This window comes from Schistocerca cancellata, chromosome 5 (assembly GCF_023864275.1).
Source record: "Schistocerca cancellata isolate TAMUIC-IGC-003103 chromosome 5, iqSchCanc2.1, whole genome shotgun sequence".
NCBI lineage: Eukaryota > Metazoa > Arthropoda > Insecta > Orthoptera > Acrididae > Schistocerca > Schistocerca cancellata.
The window spans coordinates 590,879,980-590,900,156 of record NC_064630.1 but is presented as its reverse complement, the minus strand read 5'-3'; the positions used below and the strand labels follow the sequence as shown (position 1 = coordinate 590,900,156).

The 20,177-nt window shown below is 41.0% G+C and overlaps 1 protein-coding gene across 1 annotated transcript in view; it reads left to right on the top strand.

Moving 5' to 3' along the window:
* Positions 1–20,177, top strand: part of LOC126187423 (zinc transporter 5-like) — a 249,072-nt gene that overhangs the window by 215,277 nt on the left and 13,618 nt on the right. Inside the window, exons 10-11 of the mRNA XM_049928495.1 lie at positions 178–360; positions 18,573–18,667. Of these exons, the coding sequence (XP_049784452.1) occupies positions 178–360; positions 18,573–18,667 (278 nt within the window). The remainder of the gene's footprint in view (positions 1–177; positions 361–18,572; positions 18,668–20,177) is intronic.

The window sequence follows — 20,177 nt, the reverse complement described above, 5'->3', positions numbered from 1 at the left end:
ATAATATTTTAAATGAACACATAAGAGAAGGGTACTGAAGGGAGTGTGATTAACAAATGAAAAATCAAATGTTTGGTATGCTGTGTATGAGGCTTTTGCTTATTAATGTCTTATATATGTGATAAAAAAACAATGTGAAATGAGTATATGTGACTGTGATGAATTTTCTATTTTCAGCTACAGTCGTGTGGAGGACCTGTCAGGTTTCGTAAATGGGCTATTCCTGTTGGTAATTTCAGTTCTTGTATTTTCTAAAGGTGTGAGTAGACTTGTGGATCCTCCAGCTATTAACACACAACGATTGCTTGCTGTGTCAGTAGCTGGACTTATTGTCAACCTTGTTGGAATTTTAGTGTTCAGGTTAGTAAAACTTTGTAACTTAATTGAAAACTTTTTATTCTACATATTATCAGTTACTATTCAAATTGCAGTTCATTCATTCAGTCAATCAATTACTCAACCTTCCATTATCCACAGACCATGTTTTGTAAATCCCATATTGATGGAGGATCCTACAGGGATGTGGAACAAGCTAAGTTAAACGTTAATAGACAGAAACAACCTCTGCTTGCTACTTCTGTAAAATGTTATAACAACAAATTATGACTAGCTCTAATCTACCCAAACTGATAATTATTGTAATTACTTTCAGACTACTGTATAGGTATATGTTGAAAAACAATTACCTTGGAAAACATAATTACTCTTCTTACTCTGCTCAGCTTCTGTGTTCATATAATACTTTAAATAAAGGATTTATGCAACTTTACACATACCACGGTTTATACACTGATCAGCCCAAACATTATGATCAATAACCTATCAATATAAACCTGTCCAGGCAATAGCAGCATCACCTAGCAAGGAATAACTGGTAGTCAGACACATGCATGGTGCATCTAGTATCAGTGAGTGTGCTGTCTGTGTGTACAGTGGAGAAGACGTGCAATCTGTCCAAGTTTGATCGAGGGCAGATTGTGATGACCCAGAAGCTTAGCACCAACATTTCAGAAACTGCATGACTTGTCGGGTGTTCAAGGAGTGCTGTGATGGATGTCTTCAACACGTGGCAAAACCAAGGTGAAACAACGTCCAGATGTCGTGGGGTTGCATGGTCACCCCTCATTACAGATGCCGTAGGCTGGGCAGACTGGTAAAACAGGCCAGGTGGCAAACTGTTTCAGAACTAACAACAGATTTTAATGCTGGGCAGAGTACAAGTGTGTCTGAACACACAGTGCAGTGAATACCCCTAATGATTGGCCTCCACAGCCAACGACTCATACATGAGCCAATGTTTCATCAACTGAATGGGCACATGACTATCTGCACTTAATGTTGGCACAGTGGCAGACCATTGCACGTTCTGATGAATCCTGATACCTTTTTCATTGTGACGATGGGAGGGCTTTAATCCATTCTCGTCCAGGGGAACAGCACCTTGACATCTGTACTGTGGGATGGAGACAAGCTGGTGGCAACTCCATTATGCTCTGTGGTACTTTCACATGGGCATCCATGGGTCCACTGGAGCTCTTGCATGGCACCATGATTGCCAAGGAGCATCATACACTGGTTGCAGACCACATATACCCCTTCATGGCAATTGTTTCCTGGCAGCAGCATATTTTTCAGCAAGATAATGAGCCACATCACAAGGCCAGGAGTGTGATGTAGTGGTTTGAGGAACACAGAGGCAAGTTTCCATTGATGTGCTGGCCCCCATCTCATCAAATCTGAACTCGATCAAACACATCTAAGATGTGATTGAACTTGGTGCCAGAGCTCATTGCCTCCATTCCCAGAGTTTATGGTAATTAGATGACTTGTGTGTACGGCTGTGGTGCCCACTCCCTCCATTGACCTACCGAAGTCTCAATGCTTCTATACCCCTGTTATCCATGCCATAGGTGGACATACCAGCTATTAGGTAGGTGGTCATAGTGTTCTGACTGATCAATGTATTCTGGAAAATTAGGATTTATCTAATACAAATACTGGAATTAGGCAGGATGTGCATTTGTAAGTCAAAGTATGCTGCTAAATTGTAGAATGGTGGCTGAGGAGGCATTCTTTTACTTTGTCTTTAAATATCTGGAGATTTCTGACTTTTTGCCTAGAGTTCATTGGCAAGCTGGCACCAGAATATAAAACTCATTCTGAACCCTAGGAAGATATGCATAATCTATATGGAAATTATTTCTGTTTCTAGTAATGAAAAGTAGCTTTTGTTAGTTGTTTTCCATGGCTTTAATGAATCAAAGAAATGACATATTGATTAGTAATCAAAATGTCCTCAGTCCTAGATTCAAAATCTGCCATCACTTAAATTTTGATTAATAATCAGCATTGGCGGCCCCTGCCATAAGAAGTCACCCTCATTCTGCCAACAGACTTGTCAAAGAGGGCAGAGGAGCAGACAGAGGTTCAGTGCACTCACTTGTTGTTGGGGTGGGAAACTGTCCCTAAAGGTGGAAAAATCAGCAATGATCATTGGCATGAGGATGCAGAAAGCAATGGATACCACTGCATTAAAGACACATAATGTTTATCCACAGGACATGTAGCCTGTAATTGAAAAGGTTCATGATGATCTCTCCATTGGCAAAACATTCTGGAATAGTCCTCCATTCAGATCTCGGGGAAGGGACTGTCAAAAAAGAAAAAGACCGTGTGGTTGGGAAGCTGGAGAATCTGAAAAGTGAAATGCAAAGAAAGACTCAATCTAAACATAGTAGGGGTCAGTGAAGTGAAATGGAAAGAAGACAAAGATTTCTGGTCAGATGAGTATAAGGTAATATCAACAGCAGCAGAAAATGGTATAATGGGAGTAGGACTCATTATGAATTGGATTGTAGTGGAGAGAGTGTGTTACTGTGAACAGTACAGTGATAGGTTTGTTCTTTTCAGAATCATCAGCAAACCAACACTGACAAAAATAGTTCAGGCATACATGCTGATGTCACAAGTTGAATATGAAGAGGTAGAGAAAGTATATGAGGATATTGATAGGATAATACAATACGTAAAGGGAGATGAAAATCTAATAGTGACGGGGACTAGAATGCAGTTGTAGGGGAAGGAGTAGAAGGAAATATTACAGGAGAATATCAGCTTGGGACAAGAAATGAGAGAGGAGAAAGTCTAGTTGAGTTTTTTTAATAAATTTGAGGTAGCAATAGCTGATTCAAGAATCACAAGTGGAGGGGGTAGACTTGGAAAAGGCCGGGTGATACAGGAAGAATTCAGTTAGATTATATCATGGTCAGACAGAGATTTCAAAATCAGGCACTGTATTGTAATGTGTACCCAGGAGCATATATAGATTCAGATCACAATGTAATAGTGACGAAGAGTAGGCTGAAGTTTAAAAGACTAGTGAGGAAGAACCAATACGCAAAGAGGTGGGTTTCACAAATAGTAAGGAATGATAAGATACACTTGAAGTTTTCTAAGGCTATAGATACAGTAATAAGGAATATCTCAGTGTACAATACAGTTGAAGAGGAATGGACATTTCAAAAAAGGCCAATCACAGAAGTTGGAAAGAAAAACATAGGTACAAAGATGGCAACTGCGAAGAAACCACGGGTAACAGAAAAAATACTTCAGTTGATCAATGAAAGAAGGTTCAGGAATATAGAAATACAAAGTCGCTGAGACATGAAGTAAATATGAAGTGCGCCCACCGGTGTGGCCAAGCAGTTCTAGGCACTTCAGTCTGGAACCGCACAACCACTATGGTCGCAGGTTCAAATCCTGCCTCGGGCATGGATGTGTGTGTTGTCCTTAGGTTAGTTAGGTTTAAGTAGTTCTAAGTTATAGGGGACTGATGACCTCAGACTTTAAGTCCCATAGTGCTCAGAGCCATTTAAACCAAATATGAAGTGTAGGGAAGCTAAGATGAAATGGTTGCATGAAAAATGTGAAGAAATCAAAAACGAAATGATTGTCAGAAGGACTGACTCAGTATATAGGAAAGTTAGGTCAACATTCAGTGAAATTAAAAGCAGGTGTGTTAACATTAAGAGTGCAATGGGAATTTCACTGTTAAATGCAGAGGAGAGAGCAGACAGGTAGAAAGAGTACATTGAAGGTCTCTATGAGGAGCAAGATTTGTCTAATGTGATAGAAGAAGAAACAGAAATCATTTTAGAAGACATAAGGGATCAAATGTTAGAATCAGAATTTAAGAGAGCTTTGGAGGACCTGAGATCAAATAAGGCAGAAGGAATAGACAACATTACATCAGAATTTCTAAAGTTATTGGGGGAAGGGGCAACAAAATGACTATTCAAGCTGGTGTGCTGAATGTATGAGTCTGGCAACATACCATCTGACTTTCAGAAAAATATCATCCACACAGTTCGGAAGACTGCAATAGCTGACAGATGCGAGAATTATTCCACAATCAGCTTAACAGGTCATGCGTCCAAGTTGCTAACAAGACTAATCTACAGAAGAATGGAAAAGAAAATTGAGGATGTGTTATATGACAATCAGTTTAGCATTAGGAAAGGTAAAGGCGCTAGAGAGGCAATTCTGACTCTCCAGTTGATGATGGAAGCAAGACCAAAGAAAAATCAAGATACATTCATAGAATTTGTTGACTGGAAAAAGCATTTGACAATGTAAAATGGTGCAAAGTGTTCAAAGTTCTGAGAAAAATAGAGGTAAGCTACAGAGAGAGACAGGTAACAAAAATACGATATGTACAAGAGCGAAGAGGGAATAATAAGAGTGGACAAACAAGAACAAAGTCCTCAGATTAAAAACGATGTAAAACAGGGATGTAGTCTTTCATCCCACTGTTCAATCTGTGCACTGAAGAGGCAATGACAGAATTAAAATAAAGGTTCAGAAGTGGAATTGAAATGTAAGGTGAAAGGATATCAATCATACGATTTGCTGATGACATTGCTATCCTGAGTGAAAGTGAAGAAGAATTACATTGAATGGAATGAACAGTCAAATGAGTGCAGAATATGCACTGAGAGTAAATCAAAAAAAGGCTAAAGTAATGAGAAGTTGCAGAAATGAGAGCAGCGAGAAACTTAACATCAGGTTTGATGGTCACGAAGTAGATGAAGTTAAGAATTCTACTACTTAGGCAGTGAAATAACCAATGATGTACACAGCAAGGAGGACATCAAAAGCAGACTAGCACCACTGGCAAAAAGGGCATTCCTGGCCAAGATAAATCTACTTGTATCAAACATAGGCCCTAATTTGAGGAAGAAATTTCTAAGAATGTACATTTGGAGCACAGCATTGTATGGTAGTGAAACAGGGACTGTGGAATGACTGTAACAGAAGAGAATTGAAGCATTTGAGATGTGGTGTTATAGATTAATATTGAAAATTGGGTGGACTCATACAGTAAGGAATGAGGAGATTCTGGGCATAATTGGAGAGCAAAGGAATATGTTGAAAATACTGACAAGGAGAAGGGATAGGTTGATGGGACATCTGTTAAGACATGAGGGAATGACTTCCATGGTACTAGAGGGAGCTGTAGAGGGCAAAAAATGCAGAGGAAGACATAGATTGGAATACATCCAGCAAATAATTGAGGATGTAGGTTGCAATTGCTACTCTGAGATGAAGAGGTTGGCGCAGAAGAGGAAATTGAGGCAAGCCACATCAAGCCAGTAAGGAGACTGACGACTCAAAAAAACCAAGTGAAGCCATTGTACATTTTATTTCTGAGTGTATGACCACTTTTGGTCAGTGACCACTTGCGTAATGAAATCTTATATACAGCTGTTATATTTTGACATTTGTTTTATGATATATGTGACACCGGCAATTAACAAAAATTTGTACTGCGAAATGGTCTCCGACTGAAACCAGCCATACAATTAAAAATAAATTATGTGGTAGCTTCATGTGTTTCAATATGTCATTTCTACATTGTAGTATTGTGAATTGCTGAGTTATGATGACAGTACTTGTTATTGACCACAGATACATTAAGGGAGCATATGTATTGACATGTAAATGTAAGAATCACTAGGTTTCTGCTATATGTTTGTTTAGCAATTTTCCATTTCCCCCCCCCCCCCCCCCCCTTTCTGTAGAATAACATTAGTTACAATACTGCAGAAGATTATGCTATAGGGCAAAACCAAGTGAAAGTGTGCAGAGTGTGAAAGCAATCCTATCTGCAGATAAATACATTGAGAGAGATTTCTGGGAGTGCAAAGCAGGCAAAACTGAACTTTTTGGATGACGTATCTGTATGCAGAGCTACTTTAGTTTATTATCCATAAGATTCGCTCATGGTGTCTCATCCAGTGTATCCCTATTAATCTGTACTTCTGGTATCTGTAAGTCACTTTTATTTATTTGGAATTGTGTGATATGAGATTTTGTAAGATTAAGGATGAAACCATTGTGAGCCTATTCCATTACTCTTATGGCTGTGTCTGGTATGGATGTCTTTGCGTCTTTTATCAGTACAATTGTGACATCAGCGAGCATAGCAGATTTTGAAAAGTCCTAGAGCCCAGCTAATTTTTTTTTCTTTCTTTTGGTGATGCTCTGCTGGTATTTCTGCAGTTTGCTACAGTTTTCTGATGTTGCAACTTCCCTACATACAATAGTATTATTTACAAACAGTCACACACATCATACATACAGTGTGGGGCAAATTGTTTCCTTAGGATGGATAGGATGTGTGACTGCTGAGTACGGACGCAGGAGGAGCTGGCCACTGTTCGCAAACAGGTGAGCGTGTTGATGGCCGCGGTCAGCCGTCTTCAGGCTGCTGCCTCGGAGTGTAGCGGCAGTGGGGAGTCTGGTGCGTCGCAAGGTACACCCCAGGTGTTACATTCTTCACCCACTGTCCCTGCTGTCGAGACATCTTCGCGGGTACTGGGCGCTGTTGGGCCACCCTCTCCCCAAGGGGAGTGGCGGGTTCAGCGGCGTTCGCAGCGCACAAGGCGGAAGGTCAATGTGGAGGCTGGCCGTGTGGCATCGCCCGCTCTGCCTGTGAGGGGACATGTGGCTGCTCCTTCAGCAAGGTCCGAGCAGGCACACGGGTGGAGGGGTTTATTAGTTATTGGGAGCTCCAACGTTAGGCGGGTGATGGAGCCCCTTAGGGAAATAGCGAGAAGGTCGGGGAAGAAGGCCAGTGTTCACTCTGTCTGCTTGCCGGGGGGTCTCATCCGAGATGTGGAGGAGGCCCTGCCGGCGGCGATAGAGAGCACTGGGTGCAACCGACTGCAAATTGTTGCTCATGTCGGCACCAATGACTCCTGCCGTCTGGGTTCAGAGGTCATCCTCAGTTCGTACAGGCGGTTGGCGGAATTGGTGAAGGCGGAAAGCCTCGCTCGCGGGGTGGAATCAGAGCTAACTATTTGTAGTATCGTTCCCAGAACCGATCGCGGTCCTCTGGTTTGGAGCCGAGTGGAAGGCTTAAACCAGAGGCTCAGACGATTCTGCGGAGATCTGGGGTGCAAATTTCTCGACCTCCGCTATCGGGTGGAGAAATGTAGGGTCCCCCTGAATAGGTCAGGTGTGCACTACACGCCGGAAGCGGCTACAAGGGTAGCGGAGTACGTGTGGAGTGCACATGGGGGTTTTTTAGGTTAGAGAATCCCCTCCCTAGGCCCGACAAGACGCCTCCTGAGACGCGGCAAGATAGGAGTAGGCAAAATGCAACAGGGAATAACAATATTAATGTGCTAATAGTAAACTGCAGGAGCGTCTATAGAAAGGTCCCAGAACTGCTCTCATTAATAAACGATCACAACGCCCATATAGTACTAGGGACAGAAAGTGAAATCCTAAACTCAGATTGGAATGTATACCGCAGAGACAGGCTGAACAGTGAAGGGGGAGGCGTGTTTATAGCAATAAGAAGTGCAATAGTATCGAAGGAAATTGACGGAGATCCGAAATGTGAAATGATTTGGGTGAAGGTCGCGGTTAAAGCAGGCTCAGACATGGTAATTGGATGTCTCTATAGGCCCCCTGGCTCAGCAGCTGTTGTGGCTGAGCACCTGAAGGATAATTTGGAAAATATTTCGAGTAGATTTCCCCACCATGTTATAGTTCTGGGTGGAGATTTTAATTTGCCGGATATAGACTGGGAGACTCAGACGTTCATAACGGGTGGCAGGGACAAAGAATCCAGTGAAATTTTTTTAAGTGCTTTATCTGAAAACTACCTTGAGCAGTTAAACAGAGAACCGACTCGTGGCGATAACATATTAGACCTTCTGGTGACAAACAGACCCGAACTATTTGAAAAAGTTAACGCAGAACAGGGAATCAGCGATCATAAAGCGGTTACGGCATCGATGATTTCAGCCGTAAATAGGAATATTAAAAAGGGTAGGAAGATTTTTCTGTTTAGAAAAAGTGACAAAAAGCAGATTTCAGAGTACCTGTTGGCTCAACACAAAAGTTTTGTCTCAAGTACTGATAGTGTTGAGGATCAGTGGACAAAGTTCAAAAGCATCGTACAATATGCGTTAGATGAGTATGTGCCAAGCAAGACCGTAAGAGATGGAAAAGAGCCACCGTGGTACAACAACCGAGTTAGAAAACTGCTGCGGAAGCAAAGGGAACTTCACAGCAAACATAAACATAGCCAAAGCCTTGCAGACAAACAAAAATAATGCGAAGCGAAATGTAGTGTGAAGAGAGCTATGCGAGAGGCGTTCAATGAATTCGAAAGTAAAGTTCTATGTACTGACTTGGCAGAAAATCCTAAGAAATTTTGGTCTTATGTCAAAGCGGTAGGTGGATCAAAACAAAATGTCCAGACACTCTGTGACCAAAATGGTACTGAAACAGAGGATGACAGACTAAAGGCCGAAATACTAAATGTCTTTTTCCAAAGTTGTTTCACAGAGGAAGATTGCACTGTAGTTCCTTCTCTAGATTGTCGCACAGATGACAAAATGGTAGATATCGAAATAGACGACAGAGGGATAGAGAAACAATTAAAATCGCTCAAAAGAGGAAAGGCCTCTGGACCTGATGGGATACCAGTTCAATTTTACACAGAGTACGCGAAGGAACTTGCCCCCCTTCTTGCAGCGGTGTACCGTAGGTCTCTAGAAGAGCGTAGCGTTCCAAAGGATTGGAAAAGGGCACAGGTCATCCCCGTTTTCAAGAAGGGACGTCGAACAGATGTGCAGAACTATCGACCTATATCTCTAACATCGATCAGTTGTAGAATTTTGGAACACGTATTGTGTTCGAGTATAATGACTTTTCTGGAGACTAGAAATCTACTCTGTAGGAATCAGCATGGGTTTCGAAAAAGACGGTCATGTGAAACCCAGCTCGCGCTATTCGTCCACAAGACTCAGAGGCCCATAGACACGGGTTCACAGGTAGATGCCGTGTTTCTTGACTTCCGCAAGGCGTTCGATACAGTTCCCCACAGTCGTTTAATGAACAAAGTAAGAGCATATGGACTATCAGACCAATTGTGTGATTGGATTGAGGAGTTCCTAGATAACAGGACGCAGCATGTTATTCTCAATGGAGAGAAGTCTTCCGAAGTAAGAGTAATTTCAGGTGTGCCGCAGGGGAGTGTCATAGGACCGTTGCTATTCACAATATACATAAATGACCTGGTGGATGACATCGGAAGTTCACTGAGGCTTTTTGCAGATGATGCTGTGGTGTATCGAGAGGTTGTAACAATGGAAAATTGTACTGAAATGCTGGAGGATCTGCAGCGAATTGACACATGGTGCAGGGAATGGCAACTGAATCTCAATGTAGACAAGTGTAATGTGCTGCGAATACACAGAAAGATAGATCCTTTATCATTTAGCTACAAAATAGCAGGTCAGCAACTGGAAGCAGTTAATACCATAAATTATCTGGGAGTACGCATTAGGAGTGATTTAAAATGGAATGATCATATAATGTTGATTGTCGGTAAAGCAGATGCCAGACTGAGGTTCATTGGAAGAATCCTAAGGAAATGCAATCCGAAAACAAAGGAAGTAGGTTACAGTACGCTTGTTCGCCCACTGCTTGAATACTGCTCAGCAGTGTGGGATCCGTACCAGATAGGGTTGATACAAGACATAGAGAAGATCCAACGGAGAGCAGCGCGCTTCGTTACAGGATCATTTAGTAATCGCGAAAGCGTTACGGAGATGATAGATAAACTCCAGTGGAAGACTCTGCAGGAGAGACGCTCAGTAGCTCGGTACGGGCTTTTGTCAAAGTTTCGAGAACATACCTTCACCGAAGAGTCAAGCAGTATATTGCTCCCTCCTACGTATATCTCGCGAAGAGACCATGAGGATAAAATCAGGGAGATTAGAGCCCACACAGAGGCATACCGACAATCCTTCTTTCCACGAACAATACGAGACTGGAATAGAAGGGAGAACCGATAGAGGTACTGAAGGTACCCTCCACCACACACCGTCAGGTGGCTTGCGGAGTATGGATGTAGATGTAGATGTAGATGTAGATGAAAGGGACCCGGGCAAATGGACATGACTGGACACGAATGTATGCATATAACCACATCTTGTGATGCTCACACCATGTGTACACCTGCCACGTGATCCACACCGGTTCAGAGCGTAGTGTGGGCTGTGTCAGTTTGAGTAGTGGAGCAGTGCAAAGGAGACGATGGTACTCACAGTGGACTAGCAGGTGTTCACTGTGAAAATTTACATGACAGCAAAGAGTACCATGCAACACTTCATCCAAAAATAGCATCAGACAGGATCTGTTTTGAACAAGCCAAAAACATTCTGAAATGTGTCCACATACCAGAAAATGTGGCTGCACTTCACTACAAAATTCTTCAGAGTCCTGCCAAATTAACCCAATGCCTGTCGCAAGAGAGTGGCATATCACGTCGATCCTGTGGATGAATACTCCACCTGCAGTTGCATTCCTACTGAGTATCTGTTGTTAATGCATTAAAACCAGCAGATGCTCCACAGTGCTTCCAGTTTTTTGACTGGGTGTTCACTGAGATAACAATGAATTGCTTGTTGCTTGGACATGGATCTGTTCTTTGTGTCTGATGAAGTCTGGTTTCACCTGAGTCGTTATATTAATCCACATAACTTCCACAAAACACCAGTGCATGATCAGAAAGCTGGGGTTTGGTGTGCAGTGTGTGCAACCACATTATTGGTCCCATCTTTTTTCACCAGACACTGACTTCAGTATGTAACATTGCCAGCATTTTGAAAGCATTTGTGGCAGCATTAACATAGGATGACAAGACCTACAGTTATTTCCAACAGGATGGAAACACTGCCCATATAGCCAGCCAAACCTTGGAGCACATTTCTACAATCTTCACATCTGACAGAGTTGTTAGCAGAGGTCAGTGTGGGTGTGACAGTTGGTGGCCACCAGGTCACCTGATCTGTCAGTGTGTGATTACTTGTGTGGGAAGCCCTCAAGTCTAATGTATATTGCAACAACCCTTACAGTGTTCAAGAACAGCAACAGAACATTTCAGATGAGACTGCAGCAATTTCAGTAGCCCATCTTTGATCTGCCTTCAACAACTTGCTGACCCAAAAGTTCCAAGAGATGAATGGTGGTCACTTTTAATATCTGATGTAGTCAGGGTTAGTGCTGTATTTCCTATCCGTTGCTGTGTTTTATTGTACCCTGGAACTCTGTTCTCCGGGCCGCTTTTATTTACCCCATCCCAAATTTAAAGGGTGTTTCAAATGTCTAGGGGTGATAGTTCATGTCATGGGGAACAATTTTTGTTAGAGACAAAATGTTCACTGGTGTTTCCTGGTGGCATTACATGTCCTATAACGTTGACCATCCCTGGGAGATGAGATTTCATCAAACTAGCAGGGTCTACTAATCAGGTGTACTGCTTACTACCTATCCCAGTAAATTTATTGAGTGATTTTCAACAAGAAAACCTTAAGAGTGAGAGCCTGTAAATGAAGAAAGGTATTTTGGAAGTGAAGCAGGAACTTTACCGTATTTACTCGAATCTAAGCCGCACTCAAATCTAAGCCGCACCTGAAAAATAAGACTCAAAATCAAGGAAAAAAAAAAAATTCCCGAATCTAAGCCGCACCTGAAATTTGAGACTCGAAATTCAAGGGAGAGAAAAGTTTTAGGTCGCACCTCCAAATCAAAACAAAGTTGGTCCATGTAATATGAGACACAATTTAGGTCGAATGAATGATGATACAGCTACAGTAGTTTGGTTCGAGTCGTAAGCTCAGCAGTTAAGCTTTACCAGGTAGCCATTGCTGTGCGTCAGGCCCGTATTTATACGGGTACACTTCCTTTTTCATGTCTTCATCTGGTTTGAATCGATTGCTTATTTTTCTTTGATCTAATAAGTGCTGTTCTCTTTGTTGTAGGTGTTTATGTCACTCTAAGCTGAAAATGCGTCATTGTACTGTGTCATGCATTGTTTGTCGCATTCTGATAATGTGTGTTTATGACCTGTTGCCGCTCGCGGCATGGCTTCTTTTGTGCGCGCTACCGCCGCTTATGATAAAAAAAAGAGAGGAATGTTCTCATTAGTGAAACAATGGCAAGAGACTGCTATTTGTTGTTACTTACACTGCTGCTTTCTTTGATAATGATCAACAAGAACCAAATAATAGACTGCGTATGATAGAAGACGTTCTGAATGAGAGTTTAGCTAAAATTTTTCGCCGTTTGAAAATCTTTGCAGATGCCTCTTTTGTACATTACATTCTGCACAGAAATGAGAGTCATCTTAGATTTAAAAATCTAGTCAATTGCCATGCTTCATTTCTGACTGTGTCACTATTAGGCATAAGAATAATACGAATATAAACATGACATGATATGTATATTCTTCCGCGTTTGCTGTTGTCTCACACTAGTTTCGTAGTTTATTAGGCAGACAGGATTTAAATGAGATAGTAGCAAACACGAAAGAATACATGGCAAAATGTTTATATTCATATTATTCTTATGGTGAAGAGAATACTGCATGTGATTCTCAATTCTTAAAAGTTCCTATTAGCAACCATCTCTTCTCACAGGTAGGAAAAAATTCAGAATGTAGAGGTGGCCATATTGAAAAAAAAAACCAAACAGTCTTGCCAGTCGGATTTTCATAGTACATTAAAATGCTGCTACATTCGAAGGTGAACAATACGGAATTTGTATTTACTTCGTTGGATAACGTGTGAACAGATTACTGGATTATAATTAATAAACAAGGCGTATGCACACCACAGAGTGTCTACATCCTATCACCTCTCTGATGATAAAAGAAGGCCTAGCATCACTGAGAACTGTCAGTGAAGATTTTGTCTCCAAGGAAAGGTTTTCTCCATCACATCATCTATGATCCCTAGACATTTGATGCAAACACTTTGACACACTTTGTATATGTTGTTGTTGTTGTGGTATTCAGTCCTGAGACTGGTTTGATGCAGCTCTCCATGCTACTCTATCCTGTGCAAGCTTCTTCATGTCCCAGTACCTACTGCAACCTACATCCTTTTGAATCTGCTTAGTGTATTCATCTCTTGGTCTCCCTCTACGATTTTTACCCTCCATGCTGCCCTCCAATACAAAATTGGTGATCCCTTGATGCTTCAGAACATGTCCTACCAACCGATCCCTTTATCTGGTCAAGTTGTGCCACAAACTTCTCTTCTCCCCAATCCTATTCAATACTTCCTCATTAGTTATGTGGTCTACCCATCTAATCTTCAACATTCTTCTGTAGCACCACATTTTGAAAGCTTCTATTCTCTTCTTGTCCAAACTATTTATCATCCATGTTTCACTTCCATACATGGCTACACTCCATACAAATACTTTCAGAACTGACTTCCTGACACTTAAATCTATACTCAATGTTAACAAATTTCTCTTCTTCACAAACGCTTTCCTTGCCATTGCCAGTCTACATTTTATATCCTCTCTACTTTGACCATCATCAGTTATTTTGCTCCCCAAATAGCAAAACTCCTTTACTACTTTAAGTGTCTCATTTCCTAATCTAATTCCCTCAGCATCACTCGACTTAATTTGACTACATTCCATTATCCTCATTTTGCTTTTGTTGATGTTCATCTTATATCCTCCTTTCGAGACACTATCCATTCCGTTCAACTGCTCTTCCAAGTCCTTTGCTGTCTCTGACAGAATTACAATGTCATTGGCGAACCTCAAAGTTTTTATTTCTTCTCCATGGATTTTAATACCTACTTGGAATTTTTCTTTTGTTTCCTTCACGGCTTGCTCAATATACAGATTGAATAACATTGGGGAGAGACTACAACCCTGTCTCGCTCCCCTGCCAACCACTGCTTCCCTTTCATGTCCCTCGACTCTCAGTCAACATTGTCGAAAGCTTTCTCTAAGTCTACAAATGCTAGAAACGTTGGTTTGCCTTTCCTTAATCTAGCTTCTAAGATAAGTCCTAGGGTCAGTATTGCCTCAAGTGTTCCAACATTTCTACGGAATCCAAACTGATCTTCCCCGAGGTCGGCTTCTACTAGTTTTTCCATTCTTCTGTAAAGAATTCGCGTTAGTATTTTGCATCCATGGCTTATTAAACTGATAGTTCGGTAATTTTCACATCTGTCAACACCTGCTTTCTTTGGGATTGGAATTATTATATTCTTCTTGAAGTCTGAGGGTATTTCGCCTGTTTCATACATCTTGCTCACCAGATGGTAGATTTTTGTCAGGACTAGCTCTCCCAAGGCTGTCAGTAGTTCCAATGGAATGTTGTCTACTCCGTGGGCCTTGTTTCGACTCAGGTCTTTCAGTGCTCTGTCAAACTCTTCACGCAGTATCGTATCTCCCATTTCATCTCCATCTACATCCTCTTCCATTTCCATAATATTGTCCTCAAGTACATCGCCCTTATATAGACCCTTTGCTTAGAACTGGGTTTCCATTTGAGCTCTTGATGTTCACACAAGTGGTTCTCTTATCTCCAAAGGTCTTTTTAATTTTCCTGTAGGCAGTATCTATCTTACCCCTAGTGAGATAAGCCTCTACATCCTTACATTTGTCCTCTAGCCATCCCTGCTTAGCCATTTTGCACTTCCTGTTGATCTCATTTTTGAGACGTTTGTATTCCTTTTTTCCTGCTTCACTTGCTGCATTTTTATATTTTCTCCTTTCGTCAATTAAATTCAATGTTTCTTCTGTTACCCAAGCATTTCTACTAGCCCTCGTGTTTTTACCTACTTGATCCTCTGCTGCCTTCACTACTTCATCCCTCAAAGCTACCCATTCTTCTTCTACTGTATTTCTTTCCGCCATTCCTTTCAATTGTTCTCTTATGCTCTCCCTGAAACTCTGTACAACCTCTGGTTCTTTCAGTTTATCCAGGTCCCATCTCCAATGCCTCCCAGAACTCAAGGAGTAAGTTTTCAATCTCAGCACTATTACTGTGCATGGTGGCACAATTGTTAATCACACTAGGGAGGTTGTCAGTTCCAATCCCCATCCAGATTAAAATTTTCCATGATTCCTGGAAATGGCTTAAGGCAAATGCACTGTTTCTAATGACATCATCATCAATGGGATGTGAAAACCTAACCTATCTTCCTTCCCTCCCTCCCCCCACTGCCCATGAAAAAAAAAAAGGAGGAGGACATTTTCATTGTTATGAACAGCACTGTGACCACATTATTGTAGCTAAGATATATGAAACAATTTATACACACTAAAGTAGTACAATGTTATATGTGTAGTGGCTCTGCAAATAATGATGAAATTGAAAGAATGTGTGATGAGTCAAGTGAAATTATTCAGTTTATTAAGTGAGACAAAAATTTGATTGTAATGTGAAACAGGAATATGGTAGTAGAGAAAAAGGAAGAAAGGGGAATGAAATGAGGAAATGCCTCATAGAATTTTGCACCAAGCAAATCATTGGTAACACTTGGCACACACATCATGAAAGAAGGTTGTATGTGTGACAGAGACCAGGTGACAGTGGGAGCTTTCAGATAGGTTCCATAACGGGGTAAGACAGAGATTTTGAAAACAGACTTTAAACCCCAAAACATTACCAGAGGCATATGTGTACTCTGAGCATACATTATGGGATATGAACTTCAGTTAAAACTGAAGAAATTCAAGAAAAGTATAAAATTAATGAGATGGGACGTGGAGAAATTGAAATAATGAAATGTGCTGAGAGTTTCAAACAGAACATGAGGCAGCAGTTGACTGAAGTGGGGGAAGAGAATATGGTATAAGATGAATGGGTAGCCTTGAGAGGTGAAATAGTAAAGGCAGCAGAGGATCTAATAGGGAAAAGGTCCAAGCCCAGTATAATCCTTGGATAAAACAAGAGTTATTGATTCTAGAGAAGGAAAGTTGCTACTCCCCGTATAGTGGAGACGCTGAGTCGCGATAGGCACAACAAAAAGATTCACACAATTATAGCTTTTGGCCATTAAAGCCTTTGTCAGCAGTGGACACACACATACACACACACACACACACACACACACATGCTTTGACACTGACTGGTGAAAACTGCACTTGGCCATAGTACTGTGGGGCCACTCATGTAAGTGGACAGCTGGTTAGTACCCATGCTTGTTCAAATACTTTTTTTTTTACAAAAGTAGTCTGGAGGTAAGTAATTTTTTTGTGATACCATTAAGTAATGACTAATTTGCTTCAGTAGTCTGTAGCAATGATGTACACCATCTCTCGTTATACTGAATGTGAGTTTCACAATATCTTTCTTAATGATGCTGCTTTATTGTTTATTTAATTCTAATACCAAGCAGGAAACAAGGATGTGTATTTTGGATGCACCTTACAAATATTTAGTGAGTGCTACAGTGCAAAAAACCAGTCTTTAATCAAAAACAATTAGTGATTGATATAAACATCTCAACATTTGCTTGCATTCATACTTGTTTCTCTCACACTGTGTAATTATTTTAATTTGCTTAAGTTATATGAGTGATAAAAATGTAAAAAAATATATTACTGGAAATAATTATTAGTTAAAGTGTTTGAGGACTTGGAAATTAATGCTTCTGTGTTTTGTTTTTGGTGATTTTTATCTATGTCTTTGCAGAGAAATTAAAGGGGTCAGTGGAAGAAAGTGCTAAACCTAAAGAGCACATTTTGAGTTGCTACATGTTATAGTTATGTCTGATTAAATTATGACAAGAGCCTGAATACAGTAGGATCGAACAAATGACAACAGCAGACAGCTCTTTCTAGGTATACATATTCAAAAACTTGTTCCCAGCACGCAGTTCACTCGAAAACATAGCATACATTGAGGTGACAAAAGGCATGGGATAGTGATACACACATATACAAATGGCAGTAGTATCATGCACACAAGGTATAAAAGGGCAGTGTGTTGGCAGAAATGTCGTTGGTACTCAGGTGATTCACGTGAAAAAGTGTCCATCATGATTATGGCTACACGACAGGAGTTAACAGACTTTGAAAGCAGAATGGTAGTTGGAGTTAGACACAAAGAACATTCCACTTCAGAAATCATTTGGGAATTCAGCAGTCTGAGATCTAAAGTGTCAAGAGTGCACCTAGAATCCAAATTTCGGCATTACCTCTCACTATGGACAATGCAGTGGCCAACGGCCTTAACTTAACAACCGAGAGCAGAGGCATTTGTGTGTAGTAGTCAGTGCTAACAGACAAGCAACACTGCATGAAATAACCACAGAAATCAATGTGGGACATGCGACAAACATATCCATTAGGACAGTGCAGTGAAATTTGGTGTTAATTAGCTATGACAGCAGGTAACCAACATAAGTGCCTTTGCTGACAACATGACATGACCTGCAGCACCTATCCTGAGCTTGTGACCATATCAGTTGGACCCTAGATGACTGGAAAACCATGGCCTGGTCAGATGATTTATGGCTTCAGTTGTAAAAGCTGATGGCAGGGTTTCAGTGTGGTGCAGACTCCAGGATCCTATGGACCCACGTTGTCAACAAGGCACTGTGCAAGCTGGTGTGGCTCCACTGTGGTTGAGCTGTGTTTACATGGAATGGTCTCAATACTCTGGTCCAGCTGAACTGATCATTGACTGGAAATGGTTATGTTCAGCTATTTGGAGACATTTGCAGCCACTCATGGACTTCATGTTCACAAACAAGGATGGAGTTGTTACTGGGCCACAGTCGTTCACAGTTAGTTTGAAGAACATTCTGGGCAATTCGACTGAATGATTTAGCCACCCAGATTGCCTAATATGAATCCCACCGAACATTAATGGGACATAATCGACAGGTCAGTTCGTGCATAAAGTCCTGCACGGGCAACACTTTCCCAACTGTGGACAGCTATAGAGGCAGCATGCTCAGTATTTCTGTGGGAGACATCCAACTTAATTGATTCCATGCCGTGTCAAGTTAGTACACTACACCTGGAAAAGGAGATCCAATATCTTATCAGGACATGTCCCATGACTTTTGTCACCTCAGTGTAAAGTGTGATCAGACTAATCCTCACTAAAATCAGACTAATCCTCACTAAACTGAGGGCTAATACTTTCTTCCGCCAAACTCTTTAATTTTAGTTAAGAGTCAAAGCTTTATTTTTATTTGTTACAACACATTTAAAACTTCTCACAGACATGGATCTTCACATTCTCATGATCATCAGCATGGTCACAAACATAGTCATGCAGCAGGTTTCCACAGTCATTCACATAATGCTAACATGGAAGGCAAGTAAATATTCAAGATTTTTTGATTGAATGTTTTATCTTTAAGATTATTTTAAGCCCCTCTGTCTAAACTGTGGTTTTTCAGTTCAGTGCCGATGATTGCTTCATACGAAATTTAGTTTTAAGAACTTCTAAATTAGCAGTTCATGTAATTTAGGAAATTCTTTTCTTTTTTATGTGAGATCTTACAGAGAGTGAAGACTGTAGTTTCATTTCTAAAAAGTCTTCACTCACAAAATGAAGTTCTTGTAGGAGTTAAATTGTAGATGAGGAGAAATACATGCTAGTAGACCTCCCCTGATGTTCCTGCTTAACTCATGTGCATTGCAATTACTTGAGTAAATAAAATCTTCCTGGATATGTTTCTAGCTGTTCATAGATGCAACATGGCACCTACTATTTGAAACCTAAAATTACACTGAATGTCATTCATCATGGGAAAGTATCAGCTTGTAGCTTATTAAGAAAGGCAAACAAGATTTTTTTTGAGTCCTCTACCAGAGTTACAGCAAATGGAATGTGGACATGATACTGTTTGCTATCTGATTTCATTAATAGAAAGATTAGAAGCGCTATTTGTGCTAAGTCTTCTGCCAGTTGAGGTGCAATGAGAACACAGACCAGGAAAACTATGTAGAGCAGTTTTATTGGGAAGTACATAAACCAAAATACTCCTCCTTTGGAGAAAAGTTTATCAGTACAATAGTTTGAGAAAGTTCATGATTAGCACCGATTTTTCCCAAGTCCAAACTTGGGCTGAAGGCCATAATGATGAAACAGTCAATGTTAATATTCACCTGAAAGTAGAACAAAATAATGCTGTGAAGGTTGATGGCCAATAAAAAGTTCCTGGTTGTCTCCGATGCAGAGGCCAAGTCCTAGTGATGGTGAAGGCTGACACTGGCAGCTCCCTCAGTCCATGGCAGCTGGTGTGGCATGGTGTCATATGTAGCAAAGGTCCTGATCGAGATTCTGATTGACGAGCTGTGGACACACCCTGCATCTGGCTCAGAGCTCGACAGAAGATGCCTCCGAGCAGATTTTCACTGTCCTATTTACCCAGGCTTCACACAGTTACTAGAGGAACTATATGCGATCATGTTGAAATGGAGGCAAACAGGTCTGTGGGGCTAGTGACCTCTGGTGGTCTGTTGGCTTGGGCAGCTTGCTGTCTCCTAATGTAACCTCTTTGAGGCTTGGCCCTGGTAAACTATTGCTGTGAGAAGGGTTGCCAGTTTGTAGTGTGTAAGGCCCATATACAGTGATTTGATAATGTGTGATTTCAGTTTAAACCCCACCCAATCAAAATATCTATTTTTCAGGGGGCTGTTGCCCCTTACATATTTGGAAAAGTTTGCTCCTCTTTGATTTAAAATAATTCAATAAGGGTAAATCTATATAGTTATGTGGTGGGTGCGTGGCAGTGATTAAATACTCTGGAATCACACTAAATTAATTTGGCTTTGCATCCCCTCAGTACCATATTCTCTTTACATTATACTGTTTGTTG